The sequence below is a fragment of the Lissotriton helveticus genome, chromosome 3_1 (assembly GCF_964261635.1).
Source record: "Lissotriton helveticus chromosome 3_1, aLisHel1.1, whole genome shotgun sequence".
NCBI lineage: Eukaryota > Metazoa > Chordata > Amphibia > Caudata > Salamandridae > Lissotriton > Lissotriton helveticus.
The window spans coordinates 1,880,222,345-1,880,245,679 of record NC_136061.1 but is presented as its reverse complement, the minus strand read 5'-3'; the positions used below and the strand labels follow the sequence as shown (position 1 = coordinate 1,880,245,679).

At 44.1% G+C, this 23,335-nt stretch overlaps 1 protein-coding gene across 1 annotated transcript in view; it reads left to right on the top strand.

The window, feature by feature from the left end:
- The window catches only part of LOC144823935 (sperm-specific sodium:proton exchanger-like), a 5,382,759-nt gene that overhangs the window by 2,352,237 nt on the left and 3,007,187 nt on the right, over positions 1-23,335 (top strand). The window contains exon 7 of the mRNA XM_078682869.1: positions 18,449-18,530. Coding sequence (XP_078538995.1) covers positions 18,449-18,530 — 82 coding nt within the window. The remainder of the gene's footprint in view (positions 1-18,448; positions 18,531-23,335) is intronic.

Here is a 23,335-nt window from a genome sequence, read left to right as displayed (position 1 = left end):
TTAGATGAAGAGATTCGGCCGTAAGAGGTTATTTCAGCCATCTCCCGACTAAAGAAGGCAAAATCAACAGAGCCAGACGGATTCTCTTCTATTTTCTACAAAACCTTTTGTCACATTCTTGCCCTCATCCTAGCTAGATTATTTAACTTTCTTGCTACACCCGGTGAGATACTGTCCACAATGCTCATGGCATCTATTATTGTAAAACCTAAACCTGGCAATAATAAGCATCAATGTGGCTCATACCGACCAATCTCTTTCCTGAACATAGACCTCAAATTGTTCACGGATGTTCTAGCAAGCCGACTAAACACACACATGCCCTCGATCGTCAACCCAGACCAGCCTGGGTTCATTCCTCGAAGACAGGCTGGCAACAACACCAAGCCTATTCTACACATCATAGAAAAGGCTTCGCAAGCCCAAAGCAGAAAAGGTATTTGATAGAGTGCAATGGCCACTTTGGGAATGGGTCCTCACTCACTTCGTCTCGGTGAGAAATTCAGAACAGGTATCCTAAATTGTTACCACTTACCCACAGCAAGGGTTTGGATCAATGGCCATACCTCTATCCCTTTTTCAGTCAAGAAAGGTACACATAGAGGGTGCCTGCTATCACCTCTGTTGTTTGCTCTTTACATGGAGCCACTGACCCAGAGGATCGGGAGCAACCCCCAGATCACCGGGGATGTTTTTTGGGGTAAACAACACACCCTACGTCTATTTGCTGATGATGTGTTGATGACACTAGACCACCCAAACAGCGCCCTACTGGCATTCTTGACTGAACAGGCTTCAGAATTCTGTGTTATGGTGTAAAAGTCACAGGCCCCAAACATTTCCGTACCTCCAGAATTGGTAAATAACCTCAAAACACAACACTCTCTCTAGTGGTCAAGTACTACCCTTCCATACCTGGGGATTAGGTTACCACCCACTCTCCAGCTGACCTCATCGATAAACTATCAATCCCTATTCAGCCAGGTCAGGAGTGAATTGAGCTGATGGACACACTTACAAATATCCTGGCTAGGCTGGATCACGGCAGTAAAAATGACCATCCTGCCTGGATACTCTACTTATTCCACACTCTCCTGCTAGCACTCCCAATGGGAATGCTTACCAAACTACAATCAGAGAAAATGCAATATATCTGGATGGGGAAAGAAACCCCGAAAAAGGAGCTTAGATATCTTCTGCACCTTTGGGAGGACTGGGCATACTGGATTTGAACTCTTACTACAGCGCTGTCCAAATTCGATATTTAGTGGAATGGTACCAATCAGAATCAGAAAAGCATTGGCTATTTTAAGACAGGGCGGTGGTAGGTACATCCCCTTGGAAGCTCCCTTTTCTACCCCCAGGCACAGAGACCTCAAAACCAGTACCGCTCCCCAATCACACGAGCAACAATGGAAGCTTGGGGCCAAACCAGGGCTAGGTGTTGCCTTACAACTTTCCCCTCCACTGATAAGCCATTGTTCGATAGCGCTGACTTTACCCCTGGACTTGACCTAAATGCGTTTGCAGCATTGCGAGGAACGGAATGTCTCTCTATGGGCCATTTGTTTGATGAGAAGGGGATTCTTCCATTCCACCAACTACTAGCAGATGTTAACATCCCATAGGCCGAAAGACTCCCTTATTTGCAACTACGCCACTGGTTACTACACACCGATAACAATCCCAATGTTTATCGGCACCTCATGTCATATGAGAAGTGGCTCCTTGCGAAAACCTCTATGGCTCGGCTCACATCAGACCTATATTCCTTTCTGATACAACATAACAGGCACATATATAGGGCTGGGCAATATAGGTGGATGCGAGACTTGGGAAGACAACTGAAAGACCAAGACTGGACAGATATCTAATAAAGAGCTAGACATAGAGCATGCAACATATCGCTTACCAAAACCCTTACCAACGTTGCTTTGTACTGGTATTTCACAGCCTCTCGACTGCACAAAATAAACCCCAGCCACAGCACTAACTGTTGGAGAGGCTGTGGAGCACAGGACTCCTTGATGCATCTCCTCAGGGATTGCCTCTCCTCTGGGATTGGCCCTGGCTTCAGGCCTACTGGATGCAGATACTTGAGGAGATAGACTCTCATCTTCAAAAGCAGATTCCCAGATTCCCAGCATACACTTTGCTAGGCCTATCCAATGACCTCAGCTATCCCCTAAAATCTCGTCCGGGCAGGCAAATTGACCTAGCCTTAGGAGCTGCAATCTAGAACATACTATTGCACTGGGGCACTACACATACGCCCACCCATGGGGAATGGTTATACTGTCTATGGCATATCCTGGAAATGGAGAGAATCTCCCTGACAATCACAGGCCAAGGAGCCTGCAACTGACGGAGCTGGATGGACGTTCCAACCCAGACACAACCTTGTAATGTGGATTAGCAATTTGCACAATACATATCAAGAAGTGAAATAGGGTGGGAGGCCCTAATGATGGGGTTGTTTTATTGTCCTAGTTGTAACTTTTTATTTAATTTGGAAATATGATATTGTAAATTTGCCCTTGGGCCTCGTCCCCTGTGAAATGTTGCAATTGTATTGTGCTCAAAAGTACATCATACTAAAAGTCAATAACATTTTTTTGAACCTAACATGTAGCAGGGTGACCTTTGGTCTTCATGCTGTGCCATCATTCGCTGGTTGGGTATTATAGGGGTAGGCGGAACTCCACAGATTCTCGCTGAGTTTTTATGTAGTTCTGAAAAATACTGCAGAGTAAAACTCAGAGAGTTCAGCCCACCCCTACTCTGTACCTACTCTGTACCCCATACAGGTGGCGAATCCAACTACAACTTCAACCTAATACTTTAGCTGTTAAAGACTGCCTCTAGTCACAGTTATTACTTTCCACTGTCACATTTCATTCAGGATGATTGGGTGAGAAGTAGTGCATAGTCACACCCAAGGTACACATGGTATTCTGGTAAGTCTTAGAGGGAAATGCTGGGCCCTGATCAGAATGGAATGCAGGTACTATATATGTCCTGATGAAGACTTGCAAGTCTTTTATAACAGTTTGAGCATCAGTCGATTGTATTCCAGCATCAGCTGATTGTTATGGCCAAACCAATGGGAATCAAGGGCAGGAATCCACTTCTAATAAGATATATTTCAAAGAGCTGTGACTATATAACGGTCCACAGTGGTTCTAATAGGTGCAGGTGAGCGGTTTGTTTGAAACTTAGAGAGGTGTCTGCCTTAGACTTGCTGTGGTAGAAACTTTTATTACTGACAAATTTCACATTTAAGGACATAATCTTTGGTCTGTTTGTACATACCAGGCCACCAGTATCATTGCTCGGCAGTTAAACTTTAGCTGCCAAACCAGCGTCATCTACGCCATTTCATCGGTTGTTTGTTCCATCAATGTTCGAACATTGGATGCCATGCCACCATGCCGGCTGATACACTGAAAGAACTACCTATTAAATGATGTAGATGATGCTCTTGCTTTTGCAACTGGTTTGCTGCCAACCATGGTAAATTGGCAAAGGAGGATAGACTAATAACACATCTCCAGATTTTAGAAGGAGAAACTGCATAAGGCAATAAAAACAGTCAAGAATTTCAAACAGTGTGTTTTGTTCTGCCCTGAAGAAGTCCGAGAGGACGAAACGCATTAGCTACGGTCTTTTATCTTATGTGAAAAAAGAAGTCACCAATTAAGGATTTGAAAGAACAACCCTGCTGAATTGCCATTCTTGTTTATGATATATGATTTACAAATATTTAAGCTACATCAATCACCTTCGTTAAACGTTGACCTAAATTAAGTGTGCTGGACCATTGTGTTGTTTATGATGTCTCCATCTATCCTCATATTGGAACGAGTCACTGCAGCTACAACGTCTGTTTGCATTGCCGCCTTTGCGGCTTCATCGGCCGATGAATTCCCTTCAACGTGTATTCCTACACATTGATTTCTCGGTGTATGAATAACATGAGCCCGTGGCAAACCTAATTAAGATTTGCCACTTGTCCCTAAAGCAATTTATGCTTGGTAATATACCCTTTTGAGTCTCTGAATCTATTCTGGCTCTAATAGTGTAAATACTCATTAAATGACTGGAACAAAAATATAAATCTCACACTATAAGTGTTAGTTATTCTCGATTCTTAATCTCACGTGCCAAAATTAGATCTTTTCGGCAGTTCAGCCAGCTGTGCAGTGCAATCACCTAGTGACTGTGTGAATGTTTTTAGAGATTTGAATTCTCCACCACTCATTTTACCCTATTGCTGCCCAAGTGGCTGTGTATTAGTGTTTTGTTCCGACTGAAGGCTGGGCAGAACCATCAGTATAAACAATAAAGCTGTACTGATCTAGAGTCATTATTTCAATGGCAGAGGATATTGGTGTTCATATTGAAGGTAAGCCGGTGTTTGTAGTGTAGATTCAAATATGTAGTCTACATCTGTTGCTGTTAGTGAATCAGCCCATTGTATCGATCTAGGATGTAAGGCTTTCGCGTTGGGAAAGCTGGCCTTTGTGACAGACTCTAAGACTGGAATTCAACCATGACAATTATGTGTTTCCCCTAAGCCAATGATATTTCTTTCACAACAGCAGTCTGTTCTTCTGTCAGAATGTTTTCTGTTGGTTCAAAAAGCATTGGAGTATAAATGTGATTTATATGCATTTAGTAGTGTCACCTTTTTTAAATTAGACACATGTATATAGAGGGGTACCCACAATTATGCAAATGACCACATTTGTTGTGCTAATACATGTGTGTAAATGTTTTGAAATTAGCATGTCAGTTTGTGCTACGCTCAAAATCTGTGTATGTTCTGATGTCCAATGAGTGCTTTCAAAGTCTGGATTGATCAGGTCATAACATTGTTTTACCCTTTGTGCTTGATCTGGTATGTATGTTGTACCAAAATGTGAAAAATTTGAAAAACCCAATAATTATTTGAGTCTTTTTAATATTTCTGGTGGCTGAAAGAGTGCACACTTCTTTAGGAAGTGCGTCACAAAGATTGTGCATTCATTTGACAACTCGTTTCCCAAGAACAGGACAATGAGATAGGTAATTTTTGATTTTTTTAAATTTAATTTATAGATCATGTGAGAAAATCCTAGAATTGTGCGATCTACTCTGGCCAGATGTGTTTCTAAAGCATCATTATGAGATATTTGTCAATGACATAGTACAATACATCATTTTAAAAGCCCTGTAACAGTTCTGTTACCAAAGGCAGGGAACACATGTGGGTCATTCTTATACCCTTGTGGTAATCAACAGAACTGTTGTGTGACCCAAGTGTGGTAAATGAAGTCAAATACCTGCTTTGGATTCTATGTTTTAGCAGAACGAGCTATTTGAAATGTCTAATATAATTTTGTATTTTTACTGCATTTTGTACTGCAAATGTGGGAGTGTGACCAAGAAATACGAATGATCTGGTTTCATTGCTGGAAACAAAGGAATTTTCTTTCATGAGGTGCAAGTTTCAATTACACCTTGATATGCAAGTTGTGCTAGAATTTCTCTGACCTGTTGTGGAGCCTCATGTTTGATGAGGAATTGTGTTGGCACTTGTGGGCTAGACCTTACGGGTATAATATGGTAATGGGGTTCTTCATCCCCACCCAAGTGATTGAGCTATAATGCAGAGGATTATACAAGGGCCCAATCCTTGGCGCATGTATGTTGGATTGATTCTGGACTGAGTTCAGAGAAAGATGGCAATATTGCACTTTCCTCTCATTGAACTTGTTGAGCAAACTCAGGTGGCCAATTCTTTTCAGCCAAGAGAATGTCATAACCAAATGATAAGTTCTCCCAAAAGAGAATGTTAATAGTATGATGAATATACCCCTGCATTTGGAATTGTATTTAATGCAACTGACATGGCTCACTTAGTCTCTGATCAGGTGTTTCCACCTGGACATAGTCTCTAAATGCTACTGCCGCCAGACACTCTTGAAGATTGTAGCGAACTATTGTGACTTCTGCTGAGCTGTCTAGCAGAGTCAGAGCCCAATCCCCGTTCAGAAGCAGAGTGCATGTGTGGAATGTTTAGCTTTTATCCCAGCCACTTTCTTCTTTTGAAATGTAGGTTTTTGCTGTGGTAGTTTTTTCTCCTTTTTTATTCTAAAGTCTGAAGAGCTTTGTGAGTCCTTCTTCGGTTTCAAATACCCCTCTGTTCTGTGCTCATATCCTCCTTCTCTCTATAAGCATTTTTTGAATGACTTCTGAAAGGAACGAGAAGGATGTATATCAGTATACGGATACTTATCAGGTTATTTAATTGTATCACACTTGTGCAAATTTTAGTTCTTTTCAGGAGACTCCTGTGGAGAAGATCCATCCTGTGGTTTAGTCTTTTCTTTACTTTTCTGTTTAGCTCACCATTTTCTAGAAAACTCAAGTGTCTGTTTTGAGTTATCCTTTAAAGAATTACCATTCAGTTGTGGTTTATTTGGTCTGGCTCCCAATGTATCTTGACATATTGACATATAGGTGTCAGCAATCATTTTTGGTAGTTCTCACTCCTGATCCAATAATGGAACTTGTGCAAGACATTGGCATAATGCCAATGCTTCTGCTTCCTCTGTAATAGCACTTAAAACAATTGAGGAAACTCTGGCATAATTGGCAATAAGTTTCTTCCACAAGTCTAGGACCAGGACTGCCCTGTCTTAATTATGAATGTGTTTTAGCCCCTTTGGCAAAACAGCAATAGATAGTGTACCATGAGTTATGGGATAGACACATCAAACAAAGTGTCCCAAGTGGCATAGTCATCTACCAGGGGAACCATCCCTAATGGTAGGCGCATTCTATGTTTATCTTGAGGTCCTATATGTGGAAATAGTGCTTCAACTGATTTGTTTTTTGTGCACCCCAGAACGGAATTTCCTCGTGACAGGTGGGAACTTTTCCCGTTATTCAATTAATATTCACGGGATTAATTGCCGGCATTGCTAAAGGCAGTTGTGCAGCCTGAGCAATCCTCACAGAGTTTATTGCCATTGTTCGCATACTGCATTGTGTAATACATCTGTATAGACCAATTATATTTGTGATAAGTGTTCATAGCTCTGGTGCTGTGAGATTTGCTATGTTTGTGTAAGGTGTGTAACAGGCTAAGAATGGCTATGTTGCCTCTTCATTGCTGAGGGGATCAAATATACCATTAGTCGCTGTGTTTGGGAGGGCGCCTTGGAACAAGTTTTGGTGTTCCTGAAATGTTAATGGTCTTTCTAGCTCTTCATGAGATGTGTCGTTGTTGAGAAGTGCAGCCATAGTATAATTGTGGAAGTGTCTTGATTGAGCGTTTACTGCTGGATAGTTTACCCGTGAATAGAATACCTCTGTTCTGCACGCCTTGTATGCCTCTACCACAAAAACAACATTCCCACTCATAAGGGTGAGCCCACATTGTTGTAGCATATGTGTAACTACATGTATGCAGTTTACGGTATTACCTCTGGTGCTGCATAAGCAATTTTAATTTATGGAATTCAGAGAAAGTAACTATAGTGGGGATATCTTTTGAAAGGTTCAAACTTAAACAATCTACTGGCAAAAATAGGGGTTAACCACTCAGCTGCAGAGTACTTTATCTCATGTGGCTGTGCGAGCAAATGTGTGTTAAAAGTCATCATCTAACAAGATATTGTAATTGTAATTGTAAGAGGCATTTATATAGCGCATGGCTACGCGGAGGGATCCCAGCGCTTACAGTGAAAAACAGGGGGATGTTGCTCAGTTTGGAAAGAGGAATGTTTTCAGGGATCTACGAAAGGAAAAGTGGTTGGATTCTATGCAGAGGTAAAGAGGAAGGGAGTTCCAGAGTCTGGCAGCATTAAATGAGAAAGATCGACCTCCGCTTCTTGCCTTCCTGATTCTAGGAATAATGGCCAAGTTCTGGGTTTTGGAGCGAAGGGATCTCTTGGGCTCATAAGGCTGAATAATGCCCTGAAGAATAGAGGGTCCGATTTTAAACATAGACCTATGAGCAATGCACAAGGCTTTGAACTTAACTCTCTCCTGGACTGGCAGCCAATGGAGTGACTTAAGGGCGGGTTTAGCCTAATGATGGTTGGGAATGCCCAGAAGAAATCTTGCTGCCCAATTTTGAGTTGTCTGTAATTTGGCGATGGTGGCAGCAGGGGAACCCAAGTAGAGGGCATTAGCATAATCTAATCTGGATAACACCAGCGCTTGGACCATAATTTTTCTGGCCTGGAAGGGGAGGAGGGGAGGAATTTTTGGATCATTCTCAGGATCCAGTAGCATGAGGCAGATGTCTTCAGGGCCTGAGATTTAAATATAAGTTCATGGTCCATCCACACGCCCAGACACTTTAACTGAGTTTTGGGAGTGGGGCAGGAGCCCATGGATTTAGGCCAGATTTCAGTCAAATCAAGGGGGGAGTGGTTACCCAAAAACATGATTTCACTCTTTTCCCCATTCGATTTTAGAAAGGAGTCACTCATCCATCTTGCAAGTTCTTCCATGCAAGGAGGAAGACAGGAAGGAGAGCTTTCCGCTTTATTGAGCCCAATCACCAATTGCGTATCATCCGCATAGGTGACTATGTGGACTCCAAAGGGTAAAGCTGCCTCCGCAAGTGTGCCAGTATGAACATTAAACAAAGTGGGACTTAAAGAAGATCCCTGTGGCACTCCACAATGAAGGGGTGTCCGTTTGGACGTGACTTCCTTGTCAAAAACTTGGAAGGATCTGCTGTTCAGAAAAGATTTTAGCCAGGCCAGAGCAATACCAGTGATGCCTGATTTTAGGAGCCTATGGATCAGAATCTGATGGTTTACGGTATCAAAGGCCGCGCCGAGGTCCAAAAGGAGGACCACCGCGGTGCCACCGGCATCAACTAGCCTTCTTGACTCTTCCATCACAGAGAGAAGGGCCGTCTCCGTTCCCTGTAATGGGTGGAAGCCAGGTTGAGTCCGATGGAGCAGATTCTGAGTCTCCAAGTGCACTGATAGTATTAAATTAAAATATTTTTGAGTAATATTGCCAACTCCAGGGAGCAATGAGATAGGGCGATAGTTTCCCAGGTCTAAAGGGTCAAGGCTTGTTTTTTTTAACAGAGCCTTAACCATAACGGGGCCACAACCCATGAAGAGAGTGAAGAGTTAATAAGGTCTAGAATAACCGGGGCGACCACGCCCGCTACCAATTTGAGTTTCCCCAAAGGAGCAGGATCGTTGGGTGAACCACTCTTCACTTTAGACAGGAGGCTATCTAAGACCGGCATCTCCAATGCCGGGATACTGTCTAAGGTGACTTGGTTAGCAAGAGGGATAGGGGTTATAAAGTCACTCCTAACGGGGGAAAAGGAAGAGTAGATAATTTCAATTTTATTCGAAAAAAACTCTGCCAGCTTATTGCATTGCGATCCTGAGGTATCAGGGGCTGCAGGAGGAGGAGGAACTTTAGAGAGAGTTTTGACTATACTAAAAATCTCACAGGCGGAGGTAGATGATGTCAGAATTTTATTTCCATAGTAGTCTGCCTGAGCAGTTTTAATTCCAGCTTTGTATTGGTGAATACTTACTCTGTATAATTTTTTCTCATCGGGGAGAAGCTCCTTCTCCAGGCTCTCTCGAGCTTTTTACACTTTTGTTTCAGGACCCGTAGTGTAGCAGAACACCAGGGTTTATGGGTGGCTCCCTTCTTATTTCTAATGTTTTTTACAGGGACTAGAGCATCTAAGGATTTCTGGATCCAATGGTTAAAATTATTGTTAGCTGTTACTACATTTGTGGAGGGCTCGGGTTTGGTCACTTCCAGTACTGAGGTCCATTGTTCGATTGAGAGTTTGGACCATGGACGACTTTTCGAGTAGGTGGAAAGTTTACAAAGGGCCAACTTGAGTGGTGAACAAATCAGGAAGATAATAAAATGGTCCGACCATGGGACGGGGATGGGTTTACCTCCAGATAGATCCTCTAAATTCGAAAAGATAGGATCAAGTAAGTGACCCTTTATATGAGTGGGTTCACTGACTTTTTGAGTGAAGAGAAAGGCTGCTAAATCCTTTGTAAGTTCATTAGCCGAAGTCTGCAGAGGATCATCAAAGTGGAGACTGAATTCCCCAATATAGTAAAATTGGCCATTTAAACTAGCCAGGTTTGCAGCCAGGTCTGGTAAAGCATGCAGAATTCCCCTAAAGGACCCGGGGCGCGGTATATCAGGATGCCTGAAAAGGTTTGGACTGGGGAAAATTCAATAGAAAAGACAATGTTCTCACAGTCTGGAACGGGCTGCCCATCAACCGGCTTGTTAGGCCGTGCTTGTATATAATGGCTATCCCTCCACCCTTCCCTGAAGGCCGGTCTAGCCTCGCAATGGAATAAGAGCTAGGCAGGGCCTGAATACGGTCGGGGTCGGAGCTGGGCATAAGCCATGTTTCGGTAAGAAACAAGACCTCCAGCGATTCCTCCTCTAGGAGGATAGAAACTCCCGCCGTGTGTTTGGGCAGTGATCTGCAGTTTAACGCAAGCAACTTAAGACTCTGTTTTCTGGCCCCTGGACCAGTCTGGGCGCTGACGGGCACAGACGGGCTTGCCCTAGGCGCGCCCGCTGCGCGTCCGAGCCTCCATGTGTATTTACAGGCCTCCGGCAGGACGTGGGGTAGTTGGGGGAGGAGTCTCGTCCCTCCGTACAAGCGGCACCCAAAAGCCATGACCGGGAAGGCGAGGTTAGGAATGGCAGTAAGTGCAAATGAGCATTTTAAAAGACAATAACAGAATGTGCAAATAGGTGATTAAAAGCTTAGCAAACGTTCCTTTTTTTAAAAATCACAATCAACTTCCCAAGCGGCGTGCGTTTCCCACTGTGTCGCGACCGAGCCCGCAGCACTATTTACAGGCCTCCGGCAGGATGTGGGGTGTTGGGGAGGAGTCGCGTCCCTCCGTAGAAGCGGCACTCAAAAGCCGTGACGGATCGGGGAGGCGAGGTTAGGAATGGCAGTAAGTGCAAATGAGCATTTTAAAAGACAATAACAGAATGTGCCAATAGGAGATAAAAGGTTAGCAAACGTTCCTTTTTTAAAAATCACAATCAACTTCCCAAGGGGCGCGCGTTTCACACTGTGTCGCGGCCGAGCCCCCTGCGGTATTTACAGGCCTCCGGCAGGACGTGGGGTAGTTGGGGGAGGAGTCGCGTCCCTCCGTACAAGCGGCACCCGAAAGCCGTTACCGCGGAGGCGAGGTTAGGAATGGCAGTAAGTGCAAATGAGCATTTTAAAAGACAATAACAGAATGTGCAAATAGGCGATTAAAAGCTTAGCAAACGTTCCTTCTTTCAAAAAATCACAATCAACTTCCCAAGCGGCGCGCCTTTTAACACGCGCAATGTTAAACAGGAGTATGTAAGATGGAAGTGTGTGTACCCTGGGCCTATGTAACCACATGGAGTGGTGTGGCTCACTGGTTAGAGGCGGCAGACACGAAAGCAGAAGACGGCCCGGGACCAGGGTTCAATCCCCGATGCGGCAGGGTTGTGAACCAGGGTCAGTGGACTCGATAATTCTCGCCTCGGTGCCTTCTCTAACCAGGGATCACACTCAGCAACTCTGGGCATTAGCTTGCCTCATCTCCACAACGGCCCCCCACCAACGCCGGGGATGCCTGGGTTCACCTTGGAGATACCCAGAAAGGGAACATCTCACAGGGAAAGCCAGGACGGGTTCCCCAGCGGTCTATAGCGCCAGGACGCCTCCGGGTAGCAGTGCGCTTTACAAGACACACACATTTACATTTACATTTACATAACAGTAGATGCTCTACATTGAACTCCCAACATAGCTAAATGTTGGTTGTGCCAATGATACCCTAGTACTTGAAGTTGTCCCTTTCAGTCTGTAGCTTTGTATGCCCTTTGTGGGTGCCTTTCCCCATGTACTATAAATACGATGAACATATGTGAGTTAGCTTTTAGTTCCTAGGCTTTGTCAAAAAATCCAGGATCTCTATTAAGCTATGGCCCACCATCATGGATACCTCAAAAACAGCATATCATCTGCATATTAGGATACTTAGTCATTCATTGAGTAACCTCAGTGAAACCCATGAACAAGTTCCTCATATCAAATCCAAGTCACAAACAACTCTATGGCATGAGGAAATAGCTTTGGCAAAAAGGCTATACTGGTTGGTTGCCCCATACAATGTGGAAAGAGGCAGAAAGTACACCATTAAGCTGAAAATGGGCCTTGGTTGATGTTACGGTATATTCATGTGTGCCTTAAAGTATGGGCAGCATCACATATTAACAAGTATATTTTTAATTTATAGTCCCAAATCAGGACGTAAATATTATTTCCAAAATTAATAAAAATGAAAGCACAAGGCCCTGATAGTTCATGGGCTTTTGCTAGTGCTAAAATGTAAACGCTTGAAGTTCTGTTGTGTGGCAAGGCCCAGTATACCGCAATTTTATTCCGAATGGACTGGAGAGGTTGTTACCATGACCAGTGTATTGACAAGTACCTTAGCAAGGGTGTGTGCCTCTACATTAATGAGAGAGCAGTTGAAATGAAGCCCATCAAGTGTCTACCTAGTTTTGATATGACTGTGAATTTGGCTGTTGAAAGGTGATTTGAGGGGGAACATGTTGTGCTTAATGTACAGCCCCTTTAAGTGCACTTGAACAGCTCATGCCAAGAATGCTCAAAGTCTCCATGGAGTAATGTTCTATTGGAGTGAGTTGGAGACTCGGAGCATACTGGCAGGCTGCACTGTTGTCGGTGTCATCGGATTAAATAAAGAAGAAGTTAAGGAACTGTGGCAGTGTCCTCTTATAACACTGACCGTGACTGAAGCTGGACTGGGGACCAGCTGGCTACACCAATTCCCACGTGGACCCAGACAGTGATTTCTCTGTGGACCCAGACTGTGATGTGTGGACTTCTTGACAAGACCTCAGTCGGCCATCACTTATGGTAATTTCACCATTATTGCCTTATATTGGACTGGGTCTGCCTGCGCTCCATGTATTAATGCGCGGGCTTACTACTGTGCGTTGGCTCCAGCGGACCAGAGCTCGAGCACAGGGGAGCAGTAATGGCTCCATTGCTGAGCGTGAAGGTCGTCCATGCTGTGGATCGGTGAGCATGCTGCCTCTTGAACGAGGATCAAGATATTGTCCCTAAGGCAGCAACGGGTACAAGTGGCCTCTGACCTGACCAATACATATTCATGCCCTGCGTAAGCATCATTTTGCGGTGGGTCAGTCCCGATTGCTTTCTACTGAACATTAACAGCGTTTTTAACCTATCATGCTGTTTAACAATTTTTAACGTAATATGAGCACTTTGAGCTCATTTTTGAGCACTGGTTACAATTCTCTCCCGGTTGAGCACATTGAGGGGGCATACTAAGGTAATTCTGGCATCTTTATGACACTTTTAATTTTGGCATCTTTGTGACAATTTGTGCCACTTTTAACTTTCTGTGTGGAACCATAAATTCCTAATTAACCCTGTGTGGGGAGCTAGTCCGTATTACCACATGGATCAGGCAGTCAGCAATATGTCACAGGTCCCTGGCTTTTCTCTCTGATAAAGGGGAGTCAGCGTTGCCCTGGAAACATTGGAAGAAGCATTTTTGATTCTTATTTTGTGGCCATAGGTGGGGAGAAGTTTTCTGAGTACAGGAATTAAGCAAGTCTCTTGCATAATCTTGGTATTTAGGTTTGCAACATTTATGAGTGTCTTAAGGAGCTATCCATTGGAGATCATGCTGGGGAACCTGCTGACATCTGTGAAACGTCTCTCAAAATGCATAAGCAGTACTTTGTCCATTTTATTATTCTGATATTAGAGAGGCACAAATTATTCACAAGGGCACAAGAGTCCAACGAGAAAGTGAGCAACCATATTGCCTCTGTAAAAGTACAAGCATTCACATGTGAGTTTTCGGGAGCTCATGGATACTCTCATACAAGACCAACAAGTGAATACACCAATAGCAATAGGGTGCAGGAAAAGTTGCCAGCCAGGAATCCTTTGCTTAAGGAAGCAATAACCATTGTGGAGGGCTTTGACAATCAGTGCTGGCCGGCACAGGTAAACACAGAGCGGTGGGGTGGGATTGAAACGGGGTAAGTCGACAGATGACGGAATAGATATAATCAAATAAATAAATAATACCTATTCCGTCATCATTCGGCTTCCCCTCCTGCCACGCCCTGCATGCCTCACCACGCTTACTTGTGCCGGGCGCCGCTGTTTACAATGCTTCTCGTGGGTGAGGGAGTTGTGGAGTCATATTATCATCCCCAACGTGGAAGTGACCCCTGACAATAAACCAGAGCAGAGTGGCTTACATGAACTGATGGAGAGAGAGAGACAACTGGAGGCAGACTATAACGTATTCAAAGTTGCTGATAAAGCCAAGTCAAAGACATCGTTTGACAATAGTAAACCCAAATGTTTTAGATGTTGGAGTTTCACTCATATGGCTAACAGTCCTAACTGTAATGCCAGACATTTAACGTGTGGCCTCAAGGGCATTATGCGCAGGTGTGTACATCTTCAAAGGAGGTGCAAGTGGTTGAGAATGTTGCCAATGTAACAAAAGGATTGTGAACGGTTGTATTGAATGTGAAAGGTGATGGTAATTGTTGGCGGACTCAGGTTCTCCAGATACCATGATTGGAAATAAGTGTGGGAGGGTAAATTCCCTGATGAGGTATTGCTTCCTCCAGATATCAATACGGTCAGCATTGGTGGCTCGTGCATTGATGTGCTGGAGTTTCTTTTGAAAAGGATTGAGTTCAAAGGGAGAGAAACGATTGGCAACGTGTACATAGCAAAAGTGGGGAACATTCTCCTTGGTTGGAGACACCAAAGAGATATGGAAATTATACTGGATCCCAATGCTTAGGACCAGGTGATGTTGGTTGAGTGCAGTGACGGAAAACTTTCTTTGAGGAATTCCCTGGCGTGTTTAAGAATATGTTAGGGTTACTGACCGTTTCTAAGGACTTTATTGTGTTAAAAAGCAATGCAAAACCCTATATGCATAAAGTGCGCAAAGTCCCTCATTTAATGCTCAAACTTCTGAACGAGGAATTCCACAGACTGTTGGGTGTGAAGGTAATTGAAGAGATTAAGCCATCAGAGTGCTTGGCAATAGTAGATTTACTGGTCTGGCTCAGCAGCCAGGGCGGCTGACTCTGGAGCGCAGGTCTCACGGTTCGTTCGCTGGTGGCAGCTCAGCTCAGCACTATGTGACTCTAGGCAATAGTTCACTTAATTACCCTGACGGCCCCCAGCGCCTTGAGGCCCTTAGGGGTGAGTAGTTTGCACTTTACAAATACCGGATTTCTATTTTTTGTGATTTATTTTTGACACCTAAGGATGGTGGGAAGACCATCAGGATGAGTGTGGACTTGAGAAGTCTTAATAAGTGGATATGGGCAAATTTAGGCCCCCCCAGCCCAGCCTGTAAGCAGGGAGGTTCAGTGTGTCCACTGGCATCAAAATCCCTGTCCATTAGAGCATTAACTTCCCCTCAAATCACTGCCACTCCTTAGGATGCAGCCACTACAAGAACAATGAATGAACCTACTTTTGTTTGTGTCAGGAGAAGTGGAACGTAGACACTGATGGATGTTGAGAATTGCCAACAAGTGTCCCCACAACAGGCTATGCATCACAGCATAGCAACCCCTCATCTGTCAGAACCTGAATAATTAAAAAAGGAAAGGACTTTTTAAACAGGATATCGATATACCTAGATCCCCTGACAAATGCTGTATTATAAACCCAGCTATATCCATGACTTGGTGAACTTATCAAGTTTACTCTGATGTAGCAGCAAACCACTCTTTCTTTTTGCAATGCTACTAGACTTATTACCAGGCCTTTGGGTTTCCAGCATCACTTTCTCCATCAAGACAATGCTGCATCTATATCCCACACTAGGTTGCTAAAGGTGGTCAACAGCTTGGCTAATCTGGATTTCCTTCAGGGATCAGTCTGTAGCATAGCACGATGTGATGTGTGAACTTCGTAATACAAAGACAATACCTCACACAGTGCAGTACATGAATGCCACAAACCATCACTTTGTTATTAAAACTTGAGCCACTGTCTGTCCACTCCAAACCATGCAGTTCACCTTGGGTTCCTCCGGTCACACAGTTCCACTACCAGTGCTGGAAATGGTTGCTTAGGAGGTGGGCTCACGAGACGTGATGGAGAGACTAAATAGCCAGGAAGAGTTCAGGGTACCAGCGAAGCAACACCAGTCACATCCGGAGGGTTCCTTGGGCCTAACAAGCCCATAGTCTCTGACAATATAAAGATCCATTGAAGGTGAAACAGGTTCAGATGAGCTCTAATTCTCTATCTTCAAGTCCAGTCACCCCCCTTTAATTGGTTGAGTTGCTTCCCTTCTCCACAGTACCCCTATAGTTCAAATCAAGAACCTTTGGCTGATTAGGTCCTTGGATCTCCAGCACTGTGGTCAACGTTTCCAATGTGTAATAGCCTCTAACAGCCCAGTGTTCAGATCACCAGGAGAGACCACGACCAAGGGTGGAGCCATTTCAGGACCTTTCCCAATGGAACACTCACCAGGAAAAGGAGGATGAAACAGAAGGAGATGATGGACAGAGTGATGAAACTTTTCAGACACTCACTCCCGATCACAGATCTGGGTTGAGTCCATCATTGTTCTTTAGCTCACTTTGCCACCTCAGTTCAGACCCAGCTAAATGCAAATCAGTCTTGACCCTGTGCATCATGGGAACAGTCCAGCCCAAACTGCCAAGCCAGGTCTTCCCTGAACCGGAAACAAGCATCCTGGGATCGGTTTCGGGGTAACTCCCCTCATCAGCCAGGCTAGCCTGAATCCAGGGGCACAGTGAGCAAAGGACCCATGCCTGGGCATACCCTTCCAACTTAGGGAGAACAAAGCAAACACAAGGAGATGGTGGACGGAGTGCTGAAACTTTTCAGGGGCTCACCCCCAGTCAAAAGGAGGATGCCACCACCCTCAGCCTGTTTGAACGTGCATGTCCAGGCAGCTGCAGCAGTGCAACATCCCACCCAGAGCAATCCTTCTAGACGCAGATCTAGGAAGGAGCAGCTCCTCCATGACAGCGACGTCCTCCTTGCTTGGGTGTCTTTGCTCCTGGAAGCTCCAGACCAGGAAAGTGCACTCTTAAATCCTCGCACATCTCTCAGCATGAAAGACACATCAGAATTGGAATGGAGCAGCCAGATCCTCTCACAGTGTTTCAAAGAGCACTGCAGGCCTGTGCTTTTTCTAACCTAGCTGTCTAAGACAGCTAGGTTAGAGAAGTTCAAAATGCGCATGTCTGGCTTTCTATCACATGACTGCTGATCAAAGAGACATGCACACTTTAAACATAAGTACACAGCTCCCTGCACACTCAGGGGCATATTACCAACAAGTAGCGATATTTATCGCTAAATAGGCATAGCAACGGTTTTTTTATCGCTGCCTATCGCTGGATATGTTAGCAGAGAAAACATGCTATTAGCAAAGTTTTTCTCCATTGTGTTAAAATATCCAGCGATAGCGGCGAAATGCGTGAATATCGCTGAGAAAACAGCGATATTCACGCATTAGCGACAAAATGCTCTTAGCCATGTTATCCACCTCCCATTGGATAACATGGCTAAGAACTGGTCTGAGCATGCGTTGGTTTTTGGCGATAGCAGGAATATTTACATCGCTACGCCTGCCTTGCTAATAGGCGATAGCGACATTAGCGACTGCTTTCAGTCGCTACCAGGTTGGGTACGCCCACTTTGCATGTAATTAGCGATAAATATTGCTGACATGCAAAGCGAGCCCCAAACCGCTCGCTATCGCCTAAAAGCTGTCCCTAACATCAGTTAGCGACAGCTTGCTAATAGAGCGATAGAATTATCGCCACTTGCGGCTGAAAACGGCCGCTAAACCGGTGATAATTGCCTATCGCCACCCTAGGTAATATGCCCCTCAGTTCTTTCTTCCACGCATTTATTTAGTCCAGGCTACACGGGGAACCGAAGGTCAAGAAGTCCTGTGAAATCGACTTCACCGCAGTTGTCTTTTAAAAGCACAGCAGTCGAGGAACAAGACACGCCAACAGACACGGTTATTGCATTTTCACATTGTCTGCTGATGATTTAGTGTGGTACAGGTTTGTTGTTTTTATTGTATAGTATGGTAAGTGACATTCTCTTGTCACAATACAACTTCTAAATTGAAGTAGATCTGTCTTTTGTACCACGGTTCTAGGAGATTTTGAGTGCTTATAACCTTTTGTGCTCGTGCTTGTCGATGTTTTTGAATTCACATTAATTTTATTAGCACATTTTGAAGTACACCGATAAACTGTGTGCGAAAAGTACAGTTACAAAAGTTGTTGAAAGTAATTTTCAATAAAAAATCTTGTATTTTCTTTCTAGTTGCTTCTACTTGTTGCAGGAGCAACAATAATAAATTTATTGATAAATGCATTATCGATGAGGACGATTCTTGAAGGCTTAGGTAAGGCATTTACTTGCTTGCATGGATAGATATCAGTAGTTTAAGCATGCTAAAGTTTCTACATTCACTCAATTGAAAAGGTGGCAATGCTCTTATTTGGATATCTCAAACTTAATTGTTCTTAATAGAATTTGTTATATAGATTACGTTTCAAAAATTCGATCAGAATCCTACTGTTATATTGCAATTACACACCCTGTGGAGAGAGGAAGAAAAAGGAAGAGCGTTTTGAACAATTTCTGTGTATCACCAGCATTTACTGAGCGCAAAACTGGTAGTATGTATCTTCTTCTTCAGTAACATCTATTTTGAGAAGGCCAGTATGCTGCAAACCAGTCACATAGTTCAATGAGTTGCCGCTCTGAGATATCCATGAAAGCAGCCGGTCACAGGTTTGAATCCCATGGGGGCCAACAATGCCATTCAACTTTCTGACATTGCTAAATTGAACTTGATTAAGCTAGATAATCACAACATCTGTCATCTGTTATGCATGGCTAAATGGTGGTTTAGCAGTATGCTGCAAACCAGTCACATAGTTCAGGGAGTTGCCGCTCTGAGCTATCTAAGCAAGCAGCCAGTCACAGGTTTGGATCCCATGGGGGCCAACTATGCCATTTATCTTTCTGACATTGCTAAATTGAACTTGATTAAGCTGGATAATCACAACATCTGTTATTTGTTATGTATTGCTAAATGTTGGTGTAGCAAGCACTGAACAAGAAGAAGAAATACGTTGCAGCCTTAATAGATAGCGATCAGTCTTTACAGCTACGAAGTGATGTTAGTTATTAAAATATTAGTAGACGTTCTTGTGTTTGGACAGCAGAGGCAAAATCCTGGTGAACGGGGTTCTATGAGTTTTTGGTAAATCTGTAAACCACGCCTATACCCAGTATTATTTTCCAGATGTAGAATGAAGTCATCATCCTCATCATCTCAGCCGGCAAGGTTTTATGCAGCTTCTGAAAAGCTGAGATGTTGATAAATGATATGCCGCTAAATGCAGTTGTCTTTAGATGGTACTTTTAATGGATGCAAGCAGGGCATTGCTGCTGGTGTTCCTTTCAATGTCAACAGGTCTTGCTTGTAACTGAAAGTGTCTCTTTAGTCACTGGTGGGTGTAGAGTCTTGTGAGTTAGAGATAATGGGACCCTTTTCGCTCCTGATAGACTCTGTAGAACAGTGACGTAAGTCCTTGAGTGTATTTAATAAAATTCATGATGTAGAATGTTCAGTTAATGGATACACACTGTGGAATAAAGATGTATCATATCAATCTCTGGGTATAGCATAAATATTTACATGCTCCGAGGCTGGGGAGGCAGCTACAACTGGTGATGAGATAGGGGATACGTAATCCAAACAACCAGTGTAAGGCCTTTGAAGAAGATAAAGCCCTTATAGAGCCATTTTTTAAATATTTGTCAAAATCCTGCTGGTGAGGCCGTGAAAGAGGTCACTGCACCATAACGCAACACAGAGCTATAAGTCATATGGAATGATAATGCTAAAGGCAGCATCAACCAGATACAGGGAAATGAAAAATTGCAGTGACAGCCAGGAACACAGAAGTGTTAAAGGTAGCGATAGCCAGGTGCAAGGAAGTACTAGAAGAGAACTAACCAGATGCAGAGAAATACTAAAGGCAGTGGAAACGAGGTACAATGCAGAAGACTGAAAATGGTGATGAAGAAATGCAAGAGACAAAAATAGTACTTACCGTAAAAAGGAAGTAATTGCTGCACATTCAGGGAGTTGGACGGATGACCCGTGTTCAACTAGTGAGTCGAAGGTACAGAATTCGGTGCCCAGCAAGCACTGTCCGAACAGCACATACTTTCAACTTATGTTTTTTTCAGTGAATATATATATATATATATATATATATATATATATATATATATATATATATATATATATATATATATATATATTAATTCAAACAGGAACCCAATTTCGAATCAAGGCCACAGGAAGTATTCTATCTCGTTTATTCAATAGGTTGAGATTTGCATCTTACTGTCAGGCATAAATCACAAAAGGAACATCAGAAGTTCAAGCGCTGAACGCGTTTCAGGATTCATTCCTTTCTTCAGCAGCGTCAGTTCGTGAAGGATAAACAGGCACTGTTCTCGGCGCACACTTATGTTGATGACTGCCTCAGTGGGCGTGGTTCATTTTACGGCTTTCTGGGAACCGTAGTGTGGCCAAATGTATTCCCATGTGGGTGTGCTTGAATGCCTCGATTTCCGAAATAATTTCACCTCAGTGGGTTGATGCACTCTCATGGTAGATGCCTTCCCCGCTTTATAGATGCAAACACCATTACCAGGCTGGCAACTCCCTGTGAGTATTCAGTCTGACTTCCGCTCCAATACACATACCCTCGTGGTATCTGAGCGAGTCCGCAGCAGCAGTCGGCCCCAATTCCCGACCTAGGCAGGCCGTTGCAAATTAATTCACACAGGAACCCAATTTCGAATCAAGGCCGCAGGAAGTATTCTATCTCGTTTATTCAATAGGTTGAGATTTGCATCTTGCTGTCAGGCATAAATCACAAAAGGAACATCAGAATTTCAAGCGCTGAACGCGTTTCAGGATTCATTCCTTTCTTCAGCAGCGTCAGTTCGTGAAGGATAAACAGGCACTGTTCTCGGCGCACACTTATGTTGATGACTGCCTCAGTGGGCGTGGTTAGTTTTACGGCTTTCTGGGAACCGTAGTGTGGCCAAATGTATTCCCCATGTGGGTGTGCTTGAATGCCTCGATTTCCGAAATAATTTCACCTCAGTGGGTTGATGCACTCTCATGGTAGATGCCTTCCCCGCTTTATAGATGCAAACACGATTACCAGGCTGGCAACTCCCTGTGAGTATTCAGTCTGACTTCCTCTCCAATACACATACCCTCGTGGTATCTGAGCGAGTCCGCAGCAGCAGTGGGCCCCAATTCCCGACCTAGGCAGGCCGTTGCAAATTAATTCAAACAGGAACCCAATTTCGAATCAAGGCCGCAGGAAGTATTCTATCTCGTTTATTCAATAGGTTGAGATTTGCATCTTGCTGTCGAATCAAGGCCGCAGGAAGTATTCTATCTCGTTTATTCAATAGGTTGAGATTTGCATCTTGCTGTCAGGCATAAATCACAAAAGGAACATCAGAAGTTCAAGCGCTGAACGCGTTTCAGGATTCATTCCTTTCTTCAGCAGCGTCAGTTCGTGAAGGATAAACAGGCACTGTTCTCGGCGCACACTTATGTTGATGACTGCCTCAGTGGGCGTGGTTCGTTTTACGGCTCCAATACACATACCCTCGCAAATCTCAACCTATTGAATAAACGAGATAGAATACTTCCTGCGGCCTTGATTCGAATTTGGGTTCCTGTTTGAATTAATTTGCAACGGCCTGCCTAGGTCGGGAATTGGGGCCCACTGCTGCTGCGGACTCGCTCAGATACCACGAGGGTATGTGTATTGGAGAGGAAGTCAGACTGAATACTCACAGGGAGTTGCCAGCCTGGTAATCGTGTTTGCATCTATAAAGCGGGGAAGGCATCTACCATGAGAGTGCATCAACCCACTGAGGTGAAATTATTTCGGAAATCGAGGCATTCAAGCACACCCACATGGGGAATACGTTTGGCCACACTACGGTTCCCAGAAAGCCGTAAAACGAACCACGCCCACTGAGGCAATCATCAACATAAGTGTGCGCCTAGAACAGTGCCTGTTTATCCTTCACGAACTGACGCTGCTGAAGAAAGGAATGAATCCTGAAACGTGTTCAGCGCTTGAACTTCTGATGTTCCTTTTGTGATTTATGTCTGACAGCAAGATGCAAATCTCAACCTATTGAATAAACGAGATAGAATACTTCCTGCGGCCTTGATTCGAAAATGGGTTCCTGTTTGAATTAATTTGCAATGGCCAGCCTAGGTCGGGAATTGGGGCCCACTGCTGCTGCGGACTCGCTCAGATACCACGAGGGTATGTGTATTGGAGAGGAAGTCAGACTGAATACTCACAGGGAGTTGCCAGCCTGGTAATCGTGTTTGCATCTATAAAGCGGGGAAGGCATCTACCATGAGAGTGCATCAACCCACTGAGGTGAAATTATTTCGGAAATCGTGGCATTCAAGCACACCCACATGGGGAATACATTTGGCCACACTATGGTTCCCAGAAAGCCGTAAAACGAACCACGCCCACTGAGGCAGTCATCAACATAAGTGTGCGCCGAGAACAGTGCCTGTTTATCCTTCACGAACTGACGCTGCTGAAGAAAGGAATGAATCCTGAAACGCGTTCAGCGCTTGAACTTCTGATGTTCCTTTTGTGATTTATGCCTGACAGCAAGATGCAAATCTCAACCTATTGAATAAATGAGATAGAATACTTTCTGCGGCCTTGATTCGAAATTGGGTTCCTGTTTGAATTAATTTGCAACGGCCTGCCTAGGTCGGGAATTGGGGCCCACTGCTGCTGCGGACTCGCTCAGATACCACGAGGGTATGTGTATTGGAGAGGAAGTCACACTGAATACTCACAGGGAGTTGCCAGCCTGGTAATCGTGTTTGCATCTATAAAGCGGTTAAGGCATCTACCATGAGAGTGCATCAACCCACTGAGGTGAAATTATTTCGGAAATCGAGGCATTCAGGCACACCCACATGGGGAATACATTTGGCCACACTACGGTTCACAGAAAGCCGTAAAACGAACCACGCCCACTGAGGCAGTCATCAACATAAGTGTGCGCCGAGAACAGTGCCTGTTTATCCTTCACGAACTGACGCTGTTGAAG